We start from the raw sequence: 15,063 nt of genomic DNA on the forward strand, positions 1-15,063 counted from the left end.
CTGAAAGACTTCTGTGAGCCGCAGCCACAACCTTTAGAAAAGGTTTTAGGCTAAGCATTGATCATCAATACTTAGGTCTCACATTTAGGCTTTCAACACATTTGATTGTGACTGATCTGAATCAGAAGAGTGACATTTCACAACAGAGGCAAAAAGAATAAGTAAATAAGACCAGACTGGACCATGAGGTTACCCCAGATGTAGACACACACGCACGCCAAAATAAAACAGGATATAATAGTTTTCAACACTCCAACTTCAGCTCAAACTCCCAACTCACTTTCCTTTAAAAGCTCTCTGCAACAAAAACTTACACTTCATATTATATAAGCAAAACTCAATGACAAGTGTTGGACCTTGAGCTGATGATGAAAAGGCAAGCCAGTGGAAATCTCTCATGAAAACAAAGTATGGAAAATAGTCAAAATCATTGAGGCTATAATACTGTATTTATAATTGATATTATAGAAAATCTACAGCATGAAAAATGAAATCATATGAAAATAGCAAAACAATATTGTTGGAGACTCTGTTACTGCTATACAACCAGAAGTTGAAGAGGTAAAAAAAAGGTGCTAAATTCGAAATTCAGATCATTTCTATTCGGCTCTCAACATAGTGACTTCAGTGATATCAGTGCTAACAGTGCAAACAGCGGCAACAGCGCTGACTGAGCTAACAGTGTTTATCCGAGGGGGAACCAGAGAGGAGGTGCTACGCTTCTGCAACTACGCTGTCGGTCAGGACGGCGTTATCAGCGGTGGTTGTGTGGTACTATATTAATGCTGAATGTCATATAGAGAGAACCTTTAAGTAGAAGTAGAAATACCACAGTGTAGAAGTACTCTTTTACAAATAAAGTCCTGCATTTCAAATATTACGCAAGTAAATGTGCAAAAGTATTAGCATCAAAATACACATAAAGTAAAAGTACTCAGAATGCAGAATGGCCTATTTCAGAATAATCACATATTATATCATTAGATTATCATTAATATTGATGCATTAAGGTGTTAATTACTTTAGTGTAAAGAATGGGTTGATTTTAATAACTGTATATACTGCTAGCTTATGAATTCCCCGTTTATTGACCTATAGTAACACATCTTATTTGAATTGCCGATTGTATATTGCAAAGTCACTAATAACTAAAGTCAACATATAATTGTAGTGGAGTAAAAGGCACAGTAGTTCCTTCTGCGATGTAGTGAAGTAGAAGTATAAAGTAGCAGAAAATGGAAATATTTAAGTACAATACAAGTACCTCACAAATGTATTTAAGTACATCACTTGAATAAATGTAATCAGTTACTTTTCACCACTGGCTAAAACATCATAAATAAATACAACAAAGCAGGTTTAGATTACTATAAATACCACATGAGTGACTGAGATAATAACATAACATGGTGTATGCTGCTGAATTAACCTTATGTCACACTTTATTAACGACATGGAAGCCCCGACTGCTTTATCAGACTGTTTAATGTCCTTTCTTGCACAAACAGTTCTCACTCTCCTCCCTCCCTCTTGGCAGTGGTTCTTCCCGGCAGCACTCAGCATCTCTCCAGCAGCGGACTCAAGGACTTTAGCCACCACCTCGACGCGCAACAGACGGCTCGCTCTCACAACACCGGACCATACAGCGCACGGGACAACTTTCACTCGCATTGTTACGCATGGCTCTGGCTTTGCGCAAAAGCGCGACTGTAACACCGTCTTGGAAGAGCCTGCTGGGATTTTAAGAAAATAAGACACAGCGAGAGCAAACTGATTTGAGGATTTCTTTAAGACATTAATCTCCTTGTGCCAATGATGATCTCTACGCGCTTCACAGGATACCCTCCTCTTGCCGTGTAATCATACAGCCGAAGGCTACGTGGAGGTCCGACGCTTCATCTGAAATTCTCATTTCACGTAGAGATGGATCTGTGGGGAGTTTATCTGTTTAATCTCGTAACTTTAGGTAAGTAAATACTTGTCTTTGAAAAAATAAAAAATAAATGTAGCAAATGTTGGAATTGTTTATCGTCATCAGTGGAAGAAAATAATCCAACCTGCTCGTTTGATTAATCTCATGACATTAATGACATACAAGGACTTTATCGGTCGTTTCTTCCATCAGTCTTTTGAAGAAAAAAAATAACGTAAAAAAGCGCACTTTGTACAATTTACATATAATATATTTATTAATAATTTAAAAACATGATTAGAGATCAGCTGGGTTGTACAGCATGTGTTATGCAAAAAAAAAAGAGAGGTTTACGCATATGCGCACGCGCTTTATGTGCGCGTGCACTATGGGTCTGAGCGCGTGAGTTTCTGTAGGCTATGTGGGCCCCTATAAAAACTGCCCAAGAACGCTCCTTTTTTTCCACGGGGTCAGTGTGTGGATTATGTTTTTGTGTTCTTGGTTATGCATATTTACTCACTGCAGAATCCAATATCCACATCTTAGGTATGCTGTATTGCATCATAAAATATTTACCATATATTCAATACCTTTTCACCCCTACACCGAATATTATATGGATTCAAAGTTGCATATGACACTTGCTTCATTGTTTAATCTAGTAAACCCGACACTAGTGAACATCCCCAGCAGCACATCGGTCATTGCAGTGTCACTGAGCTACCTCCTCTCTATGCAATTGAGCAAATCTGGAATATTGATTTCTGTGGCAACAATCCACAGTGTTAAGAGAGCAGAGCTGCCTGTTGTTGGCTCACAGTGTCTCTTTGTTACCAAACACAAATATGTCAATCTCAATGCTGCCACAGTCCTAACTGTAACTAATATGATTATACCCGCACTAATGGCCACGGCACCAGCCATGATCATTCTCCCTTTTAATTAGCACCAACTTTCCTTCTCAACAAAGGCTGGAATATGCATTATATCTCACCCCTTTATTCATTAATGTCCTATTTAAAGGTCTTAGAGGAATGAATGCCGTAAGAAATGCTGAACGGAAAAGAATGCAGTTTGCTTTTGGAATCAGCTTTTTTCTCTCTGTAATGACGTCTGACGGTCACATTTATTTGATATGATTTGGCTAGTAATGGCTGATTAGAGACAGACGGGGACAGTTTTGTTCTCCAGCCATATGCCTGGAAACAAGCCACTGTGCTTGTTTTTGCAAACCTGCAGATTTAAATGTATGTAATAAACACAGCAGTATTGCTCTACTCAAGATACATTACTGATAAACCGGATGCTGATTCTAGGCGGTTTAGCCATCTGCTCAAATCAATTAGCCAACACCAAGCTGCAAAAGGTCAGAAACTGTTTGGATGACTCAACCTAGTTATGTGGCATTCTGGGCAGTTTCTGTGACTTCAAATGCTCGATGTGGACTGAAAACCAAACTCACACATTATCCAGCTTTCCAAGCTGCTCTAGCCAACACAGAGGATTCTCAAAATCTCCACAATTTTTCAGAAAGAGCTGGAGAAAAGAAAGCAAACACCATGAACCTTATTTCTCAGCTTGGAGTAATGGATATTAGAAGGCATTGTTGGAACATTTCTTGGCTTTTTTTGTCTTTGTTGGGTGAAAATCTTGTTGCACCATTTAAACATTTCCTTTTGAGTTATTTGTGCTCACTATTTACTTTTTGAAACACAGAGCCAGACAATGTTAGTTTCTTTTTCAGAAGAAAAGCAAATGAATCTTTAAGTTTTATTTTTGTAAGTATCAAAGATAGTTAGGCATTGTGAGGCCTTATGCAGATGCCAAAATCGTAAAATGTTAACATATCCTACTAATGAATAATTAAGGGTTGAAGGTATCCCCCCCCCCAAGAAAACAAACAAGATATTTGAAGATGTCAACGTGGGCTGGGGAATTGTAATGGCCATTTTCTCACATTTTATATGCAAAGTGTTTTATCTATTCATTTTATAAAGTAATGATGAAAATAATCTTCAGTTACTGCTCCAGAACATTTATACGGACGAGATAACGGTCGTCATTTTCTATCAGTGCAAATCAACCATTATTTCTACAACAAGCTTTGTTTGGTAAAGCGTGCTCATTAGACATGTGATCCATGTTGTTCGAAGACGAATCATGAACCTTGAACCATGAAGACATTACTCTAGCAGGAGGTCAGTTTCATACATTCAGAGGAGGTGGAACAATCCGGATCAATGTTGCCTCCACCGTAGTGAAAAAGAAAAAGGAATCCCAGCCAAGTGGTTGACTGTCCCCAGCTTTGATCTTATCTGAATGATATATGTGCACCAGGACTCACTCTAACAGATCCACACGGAGGCTCGAAATGATATAGAATTAGGCACAACTGTGCAAGTATTTTCCTGCAGTATCAACTTAAAATGGTGAAAGGGCACCACCGTCACATCGCGACCATTTTATATCACGTCCAAATTGTAGCGCAAGGTGATTGCATTCAACATTAATGGGTCAAACTGAAAGCCCGAGGAGTGATCTCTAAGTGGCACTCAAACTGGTAGGGGTTGCCGTGAAAAACCAGTCGCAGCTGACACGGAAATACAAATTGGGTAATAACTCTTCTAATAATTTACATTTTTCTGATTAAGGCCTGCCATAGATTTTTACTTGTGTTTCTTTTTGTACTTTAACCTCCTTTCTCAATCAGAGATGCTTTTGAACCGCAACAGCGACCAGCTTCATCCTACCATCAAGCTATATTTTCTGATTTAATGGTTTTGACATTGTGGGATACTACCTGTGTCTTTAATGGAGACAGATAAGTACCGCCAAGCATGCTATTACCTAGCATATTGGCTGGCCTCTTGAAGGGGATTTGTCATGAATCTCATTTGAAGCAGGCACCATGGCGGACATGCAGCCCATCACAAGCTTATGCTGTCTTGATGTGCGACAGATAGGTCAGTCATTCTGGACCCAGTAAAATATTGGCCCTATTGGTGAGAGGAGATAAAGTGTAACCTTCACTATGGCAGTTTCACCACAACGTTATTACCACATTAACTGCATGTATGACACATTATGTATTTGAACCTTCATACTTGATGTCAGGTCAGGGTTAAATACTTGGTTGTAAATGTGCCGTAACTAATAGAATTTCATTGCATTTTAGAAATTAATTTTGTCCCTCTATGAAACGTTAATAAAAACACTGACTTTCTGGTCATTTTTAGACATTTTTGTGTTTGAGAATCAGTCTGAGAGGGCTAAAAACATGGTTTCATCCAAGTTTAGTTCTACTTCCCCAAATAGGTTCCAAGAGAGGAACTGATACTTAATTTTCTTGATTTCTTAGTAACTGTATGCTGGAACATATACTATATAATGTATATAATACTATGTAGCCTGGCTCCAGACCTCATCGCCATCCACAATATTGACGTGTTCAGGGATTTAAATGAATGAATAGAAGCGAAATGGCAACTCGGTCAGATTTGTCAGGGAAGGGAAAACGCAGTACTCAATCGGTACTCTGCACATTCTCCCATTCATTTCTAGCACAGCCTACTCAGTAGTAGTAGTACTAGTAGTAGTAGTAGTAGTACTGTTCAGCTTGGCAAAAAAGTAAAAGCAGTCAAACCAGCAAATATGTAACAGAAGGATCCTTTAAATTTGATTATTACAGAATTAGGACAAAGGTACAGTATGTACTAAGTGGGACAATTGAACATGTATCATATCAGTGCTCACTGGTTGGCAAATGTAACACACACACACACACACCATTTCTAAAACAAATCTTTGATATTTCTTGTGACGTCTCCGCTGACAGACACCGATTTATCTGCATTAAGTGGATATAAGGCAATATATGCCCAGCTGATATTGACTAGGGTCTAATAACTGGGTTCATCTTTAGTTTGTGCTTCAATATAAAAGGGTTTTGAAGTGTGAATCTTTACCTTGAGTACTATTATATACTGTTGTAAAACAGGTGAGGAAACAAAGGAAAATGTTATGGATTCTGGCATAAATAATAGCTGCAATAACAACTTAATGCATCCGTCCTAATGGAAATAAAACTCCATAAAGGATACAAGTTTTCCATCTAAAGCCTATCAATATGTGTGAGTTACATTCACTCACTGGCAGAGCTGGGGGTTAAAAGCTTTCGAGACACAATGGCTGTTACACTCTTCCTGTGTAGTACCTCTGTTCTCCTGCCATCTTCAGAGCCCTTCAACATGTCTTTGTATTTAACAAGTGGGGTTTTAAAATCAGCTGTTGACCGGGCACATTGCCAAAGATCTGATGTCAGTCAGTCTGACGGTTCTGGCCTTTAATGGCGACAGTATTCAATTTCTTACATAACTTATCTGCCTATAATATTAAACTATAACAACTTCAAACAGTACATGAAGTTCGGAGGAAAAGCTGCCCACAGTTGAACGGTTTAAAAGACTGAGGCAAGCAGTGACACCGTCAGGGCCTGCTGGGAGAGGGTTAAAGCCAAAGATGCAGCATTGATTAGGCGTGATGAATGTGGGGGGGATATAAATTAGTGTGAGTGTAAAGCCCTAATCCATTATTGCAGCCGAGTGCCTCCAGTTATATCACTATTAACTCATTACTGAATGTGTTTACATTTTAAGATTTATGTGATTGAAGGCACTCTGTTAGGGCAAAATGACCAACAACAAGTAATGGGGAGACAGAATACAACTCCTGTCTATTTCACATTTATATTTCATGTCTTAAGAGGATTAGTGGCTTAGTTTGCCAATAAAAATAGGACAGACTCTAATTGGGAGTTACAATAGATGGTAATAGCTGTAAAAACCTTATTGTCTAACCATTCATATTAATACATTTCCATTCTCTTGTCCAACTTGTCTTCATGTCAGCAAATATTTTGGAAAAAAAATATAACAAAATATGGCCCTTCAAGATCAACTGCTTGAGCAATTTCATTCTCACATTTTCACAAACCACTTCTGTATCATACGTGTCTGATCCCTGGCTATTAACATTTTGTTAGCTACTTAATGTCCACTTAAAGTCAAATCTGAAAATGTGTTTGGAAACATGTACACGTTAGAAAATAGTTGCTGAAAACGTGAAAAGACTGAATGTAGCGCTGAATTGTGGAGTTAGACCGTTAAACAGTTTTCCATCCTTTTTGACGTTAGGATTTTTATATATAGGATATTTTTTATTTTACTACTACTTTACTAGTGCCTGTTGGGAACGCTTTGAACAGGCCGGTTGCTTGGAACCCCAAAATGCTGCTTGCAGCGTTGTCGAGAACCGCTCATCGCTTCACGAGAACTGATACGTTGGTATTAAGTCGTTGCTCATTTTTCTACAATTTTGCAGGTTCCATTTAGGTACCGCCAGGTATTGAGACAAGTTTTTTCTAAGTCACTTTTAAAAAAGGATCAAACTCGATGCATCAGATCCTACATTACCTCCGATGCAACTTGATTATGAACAATTAGGTCAGATATTTGGGTGTGTCATGATAATGACTGATCGAGCTACAGTTTTTTCTTTTTTAACTCCACATCCCTAGATTTATTCACTTTCAAACCTAGTCTCCCTGTTGAGCCCCAAAAGGCACAAATGCCGTAGTATTCTAAAGAGACCTCGGTGTGAGAGATGGCCACTTGGAGTTTAAGATATTATGATTAGTACACGGACACCTGTGCTACTAATGTGTGTATAATGATAATGTAAGCCACTGTGGAAAATGTACATGGTTTATTAATATATTTAATGATATAATATGTATTTCATTTTTCTTTTCATCTGAATGAAAATGAACAGCAACCACTGACAACAGTCCTGGCGAGAGAACCCCCGCTGTATTTAAAGCTGGAGGAACAATCCAGCTCATGGGGAGATGCTTTGTTTTCAGAGACAAACATGACACTTTGTGGTTGTGAATCAATCTACCCAACAGTACATTTTGTTTTGTTGGATTAAAATGTGCTGAGAAAGCAGTTAGTTTCCCCTTAGTCTCGTTGCATTGTGTGATGAAATAAAAAAAGACTGCAAACGGCTAGCCTATAGGAAGATGATGCTGTTCAGGTGGAGTTGCCTCAGGGTTAAATCAATTAAGCATCTCGGGTAGACATGCTATAATATATATTCTCAATTACATGCAGTATCTGCTTTCACTAAACACCCTTCCCCCCTTTCCTTTAGCTGTCACAACATGACCCTCAATTATCACGCTTCTGGTCAGTGTCCAAGATCTCAGGTCTGATTCTCTGCTGAAAATAAGACAATGCCCTCTATCACACGAGGCTATGTTCAAAAGTGAGACAGGGAGAGAGTGCAAACAGACTGTATAACTGTCACTCAGATGAAAGAAAAAAAGTATCAGCGGTCATTATCTAAATTTAGGTGACAGTGATATATTCACAGAACGGGTTTCCTTTAATCTGCATTGCACACTGATCTTTTTGCACTAAATCTATTTGGGGTGAGTAAAGTTTCACAAAGATAGATGGAAGCAAATTTTTTGGAAGAGTACATGCGACAAAGGTGCAAGGACATATTTTCCAGTCTCCCTCCTCAAGTTAGCTGAGTGTGAAATTAGTATTTTCATTGCACACAAGGCCTGCATTACGGCCACTGACTGAGTGAGCATACTTCTTTTAGATGGACAAACAGCAGCGTGACGTCAGCAATAAGCTGGAAACAACACTGCAGCTTTCTAGACATTGTTGATTCAGAGACGTAATCCTTTTAAAAACGATAAGACGAGCAGACGTGGACTTCAGTCAATGTTGAACTTCTTTTTGATTAATAAAGTGACGTTTCTGTTTCCTCTCTGACTTGCTGGCATTAATAACCACAGCGTTCAGACAATGAAGTGACTTTTTGATGAACCAGTCATCGGAATGACTGCTGCAGGTGTTCCATTCCTTTTCCTGCTTTCCAATTTCCCTTTCGGTAAAGAGCTACTCTATCCCACAGTGGTCGGCTTTTTGGGGAGACTTGTACAGCAGTATATCCTAAGCACAATTTTCTCTAAATAAAATGATTAAACATTTTCTGTGTGATCTCCCATGTCTCTCACTTCACTTATTTTGTGCCATAAACATATGTTGGCCCGTATTTATTCAACAGTCTTAAGTGGTGTGAGCCAAAAGCGGGAAAAACGGTGTGAAAAAAGCTTGTATGTCTATAAATATATATATACAGTATATATGTATATACCAAGCCAGAAAATGAGCTTAGACAACAATACTGGCAGATGATGGATGCAGCATCCCTGTATCATCGTGAAGTCAACACAGTTTTATGTCAGGCAGGATGAATGAGCTCACTAACTGCGCTTTTTGATATCTGTAGCTGTGCATATGTACTATACGCTACATTATTGTTGTTATTTGATTAAAATAAGTGCAACCTCAATCTTTATGGTATTTAATTACGTTTCATTGTTTACATGCACAGGCAAGTGAATTATACTGCAGTTGAGCCAGTAAATGGAATAGTTTCTTATCAGCATTCCCAGACTACACCATATACCAGCAGAGCTATGGCACCAAGCAGTTTTTCACTGAAATTAATTTGGCATCTTTATGCCTAGGAGGCGCTCTTCGGTTAATCAAATCAGTGAAATCAGTTTGTGGCCTCATCCGAGGCACAACAAAAAAGGAATGACTGGAAATGCTTGTTTGCACAATATCAATTGAATTATTGTCTAAACAACAGAAATAGTATTAGAAATTGAAATAGCATAAGCTCGCAGCCATCCATTGAAACATCTCAGGCTGCGTGTCCTCACTCTAAACCACGTCACTCGTACCGTGTCCTCCAGTAGTAGCGTCGTTACTCCTGTGGAGCCTGCCAGGAGAAGAGACATCGGATCTCATCTCAGGGAAAATTATGTTGAGGCTCCCCGAGGTGATAAAATCATGCCAAAACAGATTTTGCAAAGTATATTTCATTATTCAGAGGAAAAATAAGCCACCACTGTGCAATAGAAATAAAAAGAAAACCAAGGATAGTTTATTAGTACTGATAAGAGCAACATGTTCTACCAGTGCTTTATCATCTGTGGTCACAACCACAAACACTGGAGGGGGATTTTGTTCCGACTCATTTTGCAGTTGCAACATTCCCAGCTATGCAGTTCAAGCTTTTTTTCCTATATTTCCTTATTCTTTTATTGTTCCAAAACTGAGGTCCAGTGGCTAATAGATAAGCAAGAAGGTCCTGGGTTCAAATCCTGGTCCTAGTTAGCATGTTCTCCCTTACAGTGCACTGTACAATCTCCCCCGGGTATGACTATGATCTATCCAGAGCTGCTTTAACCGCAGAGAAGTGGTTAGAAGACAGATGGATGAATGGCTATTGTTCGAGTGGAATGCTATTAGTTTGGTCTTTGTGTATCACCAGCTTAAATAAGATCAATAGATGTAGATTGACATGAAGGGGAGAGCGATCCTTGGCCTGAATGTCTTGAAGTTTTGAGATATGCTGCCCACAAGCAAACTAACACCTACAATCTGAAGTGTCCACTTTAACAGGCTCAAGTGTGAAAGCATTGGAACATATAATAGACTCGTTGGATTGACTGTAGACTGGAATGTCTTATTCATCTGATCAGTGAGAAAGTACTGCAGAGCATCAAAGAATCAGTTAGCTTTGGTCTGGATATTCAATACATACGTGTGTGTCCTGTACATTTTGTTCCACAAAGCAACCTCCAGAGGTGATTAGTCAACTTGCTCTGCTGTACAACCTTGTAATGGGGAGATGATAGAGGTTGGACGGAGTGCTGCTTGATTCCTCCAGTGTTCAAGGAAAGGAAACACGCCATTACCAAGGCAGCAGACAGGAACCGGCTGGAGGGCACCTGTCTGTGTGAGCTGCAGTGGATTTACAACATCTGCTCCATGCAGCAGAGGATGCCACCTCCGTTTACCACTACCCAATTCATTATGTCAGACACAGGGAATGAAGCTGCCAACAAATTGCCAATTGTGTGCGCAGAAGACTGCCATCTCACGTTCAGCTTAATGACACTAATACTGAATCTCAGGAAGGTAAGTTATTCGGTGTCTTCAACATTTGTTGAAACTTGAGGGCCAAACTCACTGAAAACTATAATTGAGGTGCCTCATTTGAAGCGCTATGGAGCACTGCAGGCAGCACATTTTAAATACCAACACCACAGAACTAGCAGTATTTCAGGGAAACGTTGCTACATATATTATATTTTGTATACTATAACAACACTTAAGCTTTTTGTGTCACTTTGTTGGGACTACAAAAACACTCAGTTGTGCAGTGGTGTCACTGAGTGAAGCTCCTCTTACCTCATAAACAATATTTGGCTACAAATGGAATTTACGTGACTGCTCCTGTGACCTACTGCTGGCGACGTTTGTCATTTTAACAAGTGAAAGCGACAGTAGTATTATGATTAGCACCATTAATTAATAATGTATTTCTTTCTTAAAATATTATCCGATGGGGGAAAATCCTTAGCTTTTGATTTCTTTTGGTTCTTTCCAAAGAGGTTCATCAGCTGCAGAAAAAAACATCTATGAATGTTGGGAATTCATCTGACGCTCCATTATTGAAACTAAGCTGGAGTTGGGGCGTTAAAGTAGTTTACATTAACATTATTGGAGATTGGCAAGCTTTATTATGATTCCATGTGGTTGGAAACCTCGGAGAGCATGTTCTACATCCACAACCTTCTTTAACACAGCAGTACTTCACATGTCTCATTAACGGCCAGTGTGTGATGAGAAGTTCGCCCCGCTTTGTAGAGGCCTTTGACTCTGTCACCACTTGGTCGATCCAAATCCCTTCCACTCTCCATGCCTTGTTAGGTCCTAATTAATTGGATCAAGAGAATGCCACTAAGCGTTTGACAGCTCCATGTGAGTGATAACTGTGAAACCAGAGCCACATTCCCATGGATATGCCTCTGGAGAAGAATCACTCCATATTAGGTCCATTGAATCTCTGCCACACACGTCCTGGGGGGGATTCAACACTGCTGCTGTGAGGAGCAGGAAGACCCTGCTTTGAGTGGGTTGGGAAGTTATTTTCTGTGGTACCGTGTCATGATATATATACATCTTCACAATGGTTAGCATAAAGGAATAAAACACATCAACATTAACAGTATGTGTTCAAAAGATTTTCATGAAATCAAACCCCATTTGATACTATACAAGGCTGGAAAAGCTGAACCGGTTAAAATAGAGGCGCTCTGTCAAAATCGGTTGTAGGTCTAGGGTCCAGATACAACAATGCAAATTTGTTTGGCTGCACTGTAAACGGATACGATCTTCTGTACATTTCTTACAAAAGTAGCATGATTCAAAAGTTTAAAAGTAGTACTTGACACTAATTAGAACAACTTATCTGATAGAATTAACAACATTGTCATCTGCTGTAAAATGAAAGGAACAAAACTTTTTATGAAGATGAAATCTACAATGAATGTAGGTTTCGTTGGCATCCCGTGTGTCACGAGCAATGAGCCATACTATAGATAGGCCTACATACTGTCTGATGGCCTAATAAGCCAAATGAAGAAATATAGAAGCAGGTGCTCGCCAGTGAAGAAAGATTTGACATGATTAAGGGTCTGGGGCTGTAATGGACGTTTCTTTACCCAATGCTCAATAATGGTGCAAAAGAAGAGAAGTCGAGGAGTTTTTGGCAGCATTGTATGTTTGGGATGTTGATCCATTGCCTCCGAGTTGCCGCACACATTCGTGCCCTTCTAACCTGGGACTAACACCTGTTTGGGGTTACGGAAACAACATATGGTGATGTTGTGCAAAGCAAAAGGTCACGTAAAAGCTGATGTTGCTCTCTTCAAGTCATTACAAGGCCACAAGACTATTCAAGCCTAGTCTTAGAAAACAAAGGTCATTTCAGGACTAATATCTCGCTCTAAGTATCTCTTGCATGCTGTTGGAAAGGTTATGCAGAGGGACAAGACAGAGGATGACACACTGGGACTAACTTTTTGGACTAATTGTAATCAGAAGCTTATCTACAGTGCATGTCTACGTCTCTCGATGTGAATTATTGTACATTTAGATAAACTGTTAATTACTATTCTTAGGTCATCTTATGGACTTTAGATATTCGGTCTAGTCATCCTTGAGGCTGGGCTTTCAGGGGCAAAGTCTATTTTTGATTAAGCGGATTAATCACATTAATGTGCCAATATACATTCATTTTTAAAACAGATTAACACACCAGGAATCCTTGAGCAGGCAGCTGTGGGGTGACATACGTTGCATTCAGTATGAGCTAGCCTTGACAGTCTTGGTATTCAGGGACAAAGGAAAGTAAGGAAAGCAATCTATTTGATTATCATACAAATGGCAATGCAGCACACAACAAAATCGAACCATGTAGCCTACTGCCGGTGAATAGGTGCACAGGCTTCATTCACCCGGGTACATTAGCAACCGAAATGTATAGTAACAGAAAACAAGCGGTGAAATCTGTACCATTCTTCTTCTTCTATTGTCTTTTCCATTATAGTTCCTTACATTCATTAAATTCATACAGGAGACACACATAAGATGTGGTTCTATTCAATGTGTGTGGGAATCATAAAAACAGCTACGACGGTCAGCGTCAGCATTTACAAAGACTCCAGTCTGTAGTTCCATACACTCTTCTGCTACACCATAAATGACACTAAAATACATTAAATAAATGCCAAAGTTAAGTTTCTGTTGCAGTTCAAAATGTATCTCACTGAAATGCACATTGAGAGTTTCGGGGGATTCAGCTGGGCGGGTCAGAGGATATTCTCTTCAGTTGTAGCTGGCCCTCACTGGGTACATTTCCTCCATGCACGCCACAACCGGTTATAACAGGTCGACTTGGAAAGGCCCTGGGTGAAGGTGGCTCCGACCGTGAGCTTTAAAAGCACTCCTTGCCGGCACCTCGCCACCTCCAGGGCCACGGCAGGAACCCACTGGACTCGTCTTGAAAGTCAGAGACATTTCGTTAACCACGCTTTAAGGGTGTGACTTTTTATCCATCTATCCAACCAATTTATGAATAAATGTTTTTACTAGATCACAAAATAGTTTATCTTAATTTTTCTCTCAAAATGCACCAGATTGCTGCATTTAACTTAAAAATTTAGCCTGCCATATCTCGGGTGAATATTCTTGTATTTTCTCATATTGCTATATATATATATATATATATAAACAACGGTAATGTCCGTTTTTTCCAATGTCGTGCAGCCCTACTTGCTAATGTCTCCAACTAATGGCATGAAATATTCAAATAATTCCAACGTTTTGTCTCTCCGACCATATTTGAGCAAATTAGAGTTACCGGCTTATTTGTGTTCATTTTGAAAGACAAATGGAAGGAACGTTAAAAAAACGTCAAACTTTCCGTCTGTTCACTCTCCATTTTGTGATGGATCAATGTAGGTGAGCGTTAGCTTTATCAAGTATTAGCGTGGCTAAATTGATCCATCACAAAATTTAGATAAAAGAAAAGGGAGTTATTTCTGTCAATTACAATGGTCCATTGTCCAGTCCATTTGCCTCTGCACTTCCAGCTGCTGTATCCTCAGCCTCTGCCTCCTCCACTTTTTAAAACTCCAGAGCATTCCTTCATGCTCCAGAGGCAAAGGAGACGGCACCATTTCCTGTAATTTATAATGTGAGCTACACAAAACGTGACATTGGCTGGCTTACTGCCCCCACAGAGACATTGCCGCAGCCGTGCGTCATTACAGTGACCCAACATAGACCATCGTATCGCAGACTCAATTAATCGATGATGAAATTTGTCGCTACTATTTTTATTATCTATTTTAATTGATTTAATCGATTAGTTGTTGCAGCCCGAGTCTGCTGTACTGCATGATTTAACCAGGAGACTTGAAGTGCTCCAACTGTGAGTCACCTAACATTGTCTATAGAGAATGAATGGGAGGGCTTTTTGGAAGCATGGGCGCCTCAAATAAGTCAAAACAAGCCCACCCAGTATCTCTTTTAAACCCCTTTAAATGTTGGAGGCTGTGTTAAATATGTCTGCATGCATTTCAGAGCAGTTCTGGCAAATTACAAATGCATAAAATCTTGTCATATTAATTTTGTCATTCTAGAAATACGCAG

The 15,063-nt window shown here is 39.4% G+C and overlaps 1 protein-coding gene across 2 annotated transcripts in view; it reads left to right on the top strand.

The window, feature by feature from the left end:
* The first annotated feature begins 1,604 nt into the window (after positions 1-1,604).
* gfra4b (GDNF family receptor alpha 4b) overlaps positions 1,605-15,063 on the top strand; it is a 39,308-nt gene continuing 25,849 nt past the window's right edge. For both annotated transcript variants that reach the window (XM_031862668.1, XM_031862669.1), the window contains exon 1: positions 1,605-1,966. In XM_031862668.1, the coding sequence (XP_031718528.1) occupies positions 1,924-1,966 (43 nt within the window). In that variant the 5' untranslated portion in view covers positions 1,605-1,923. The remainder of the gene's footprint in view (positions 1,967-15,063) is intronic.

The sequence above is a fragment of the Anarrhichthys ocellatus genome, unplaced genomic scaffold (assembly GCF_004355925.1).
Source record: "Anarrhichthys ocellatus isolate YVR2014 unplaced genomic scaffold, GSC_Weel_1.0 scaffold27, whole genome shotgun sequence".
Lineage (NCBI taxonomy): Eukaryota > Metazoa > Chordata > Actinopteri > Perciformes > Anarhichadidae > Anarrhichthys > Anarrhichthys ocellatus.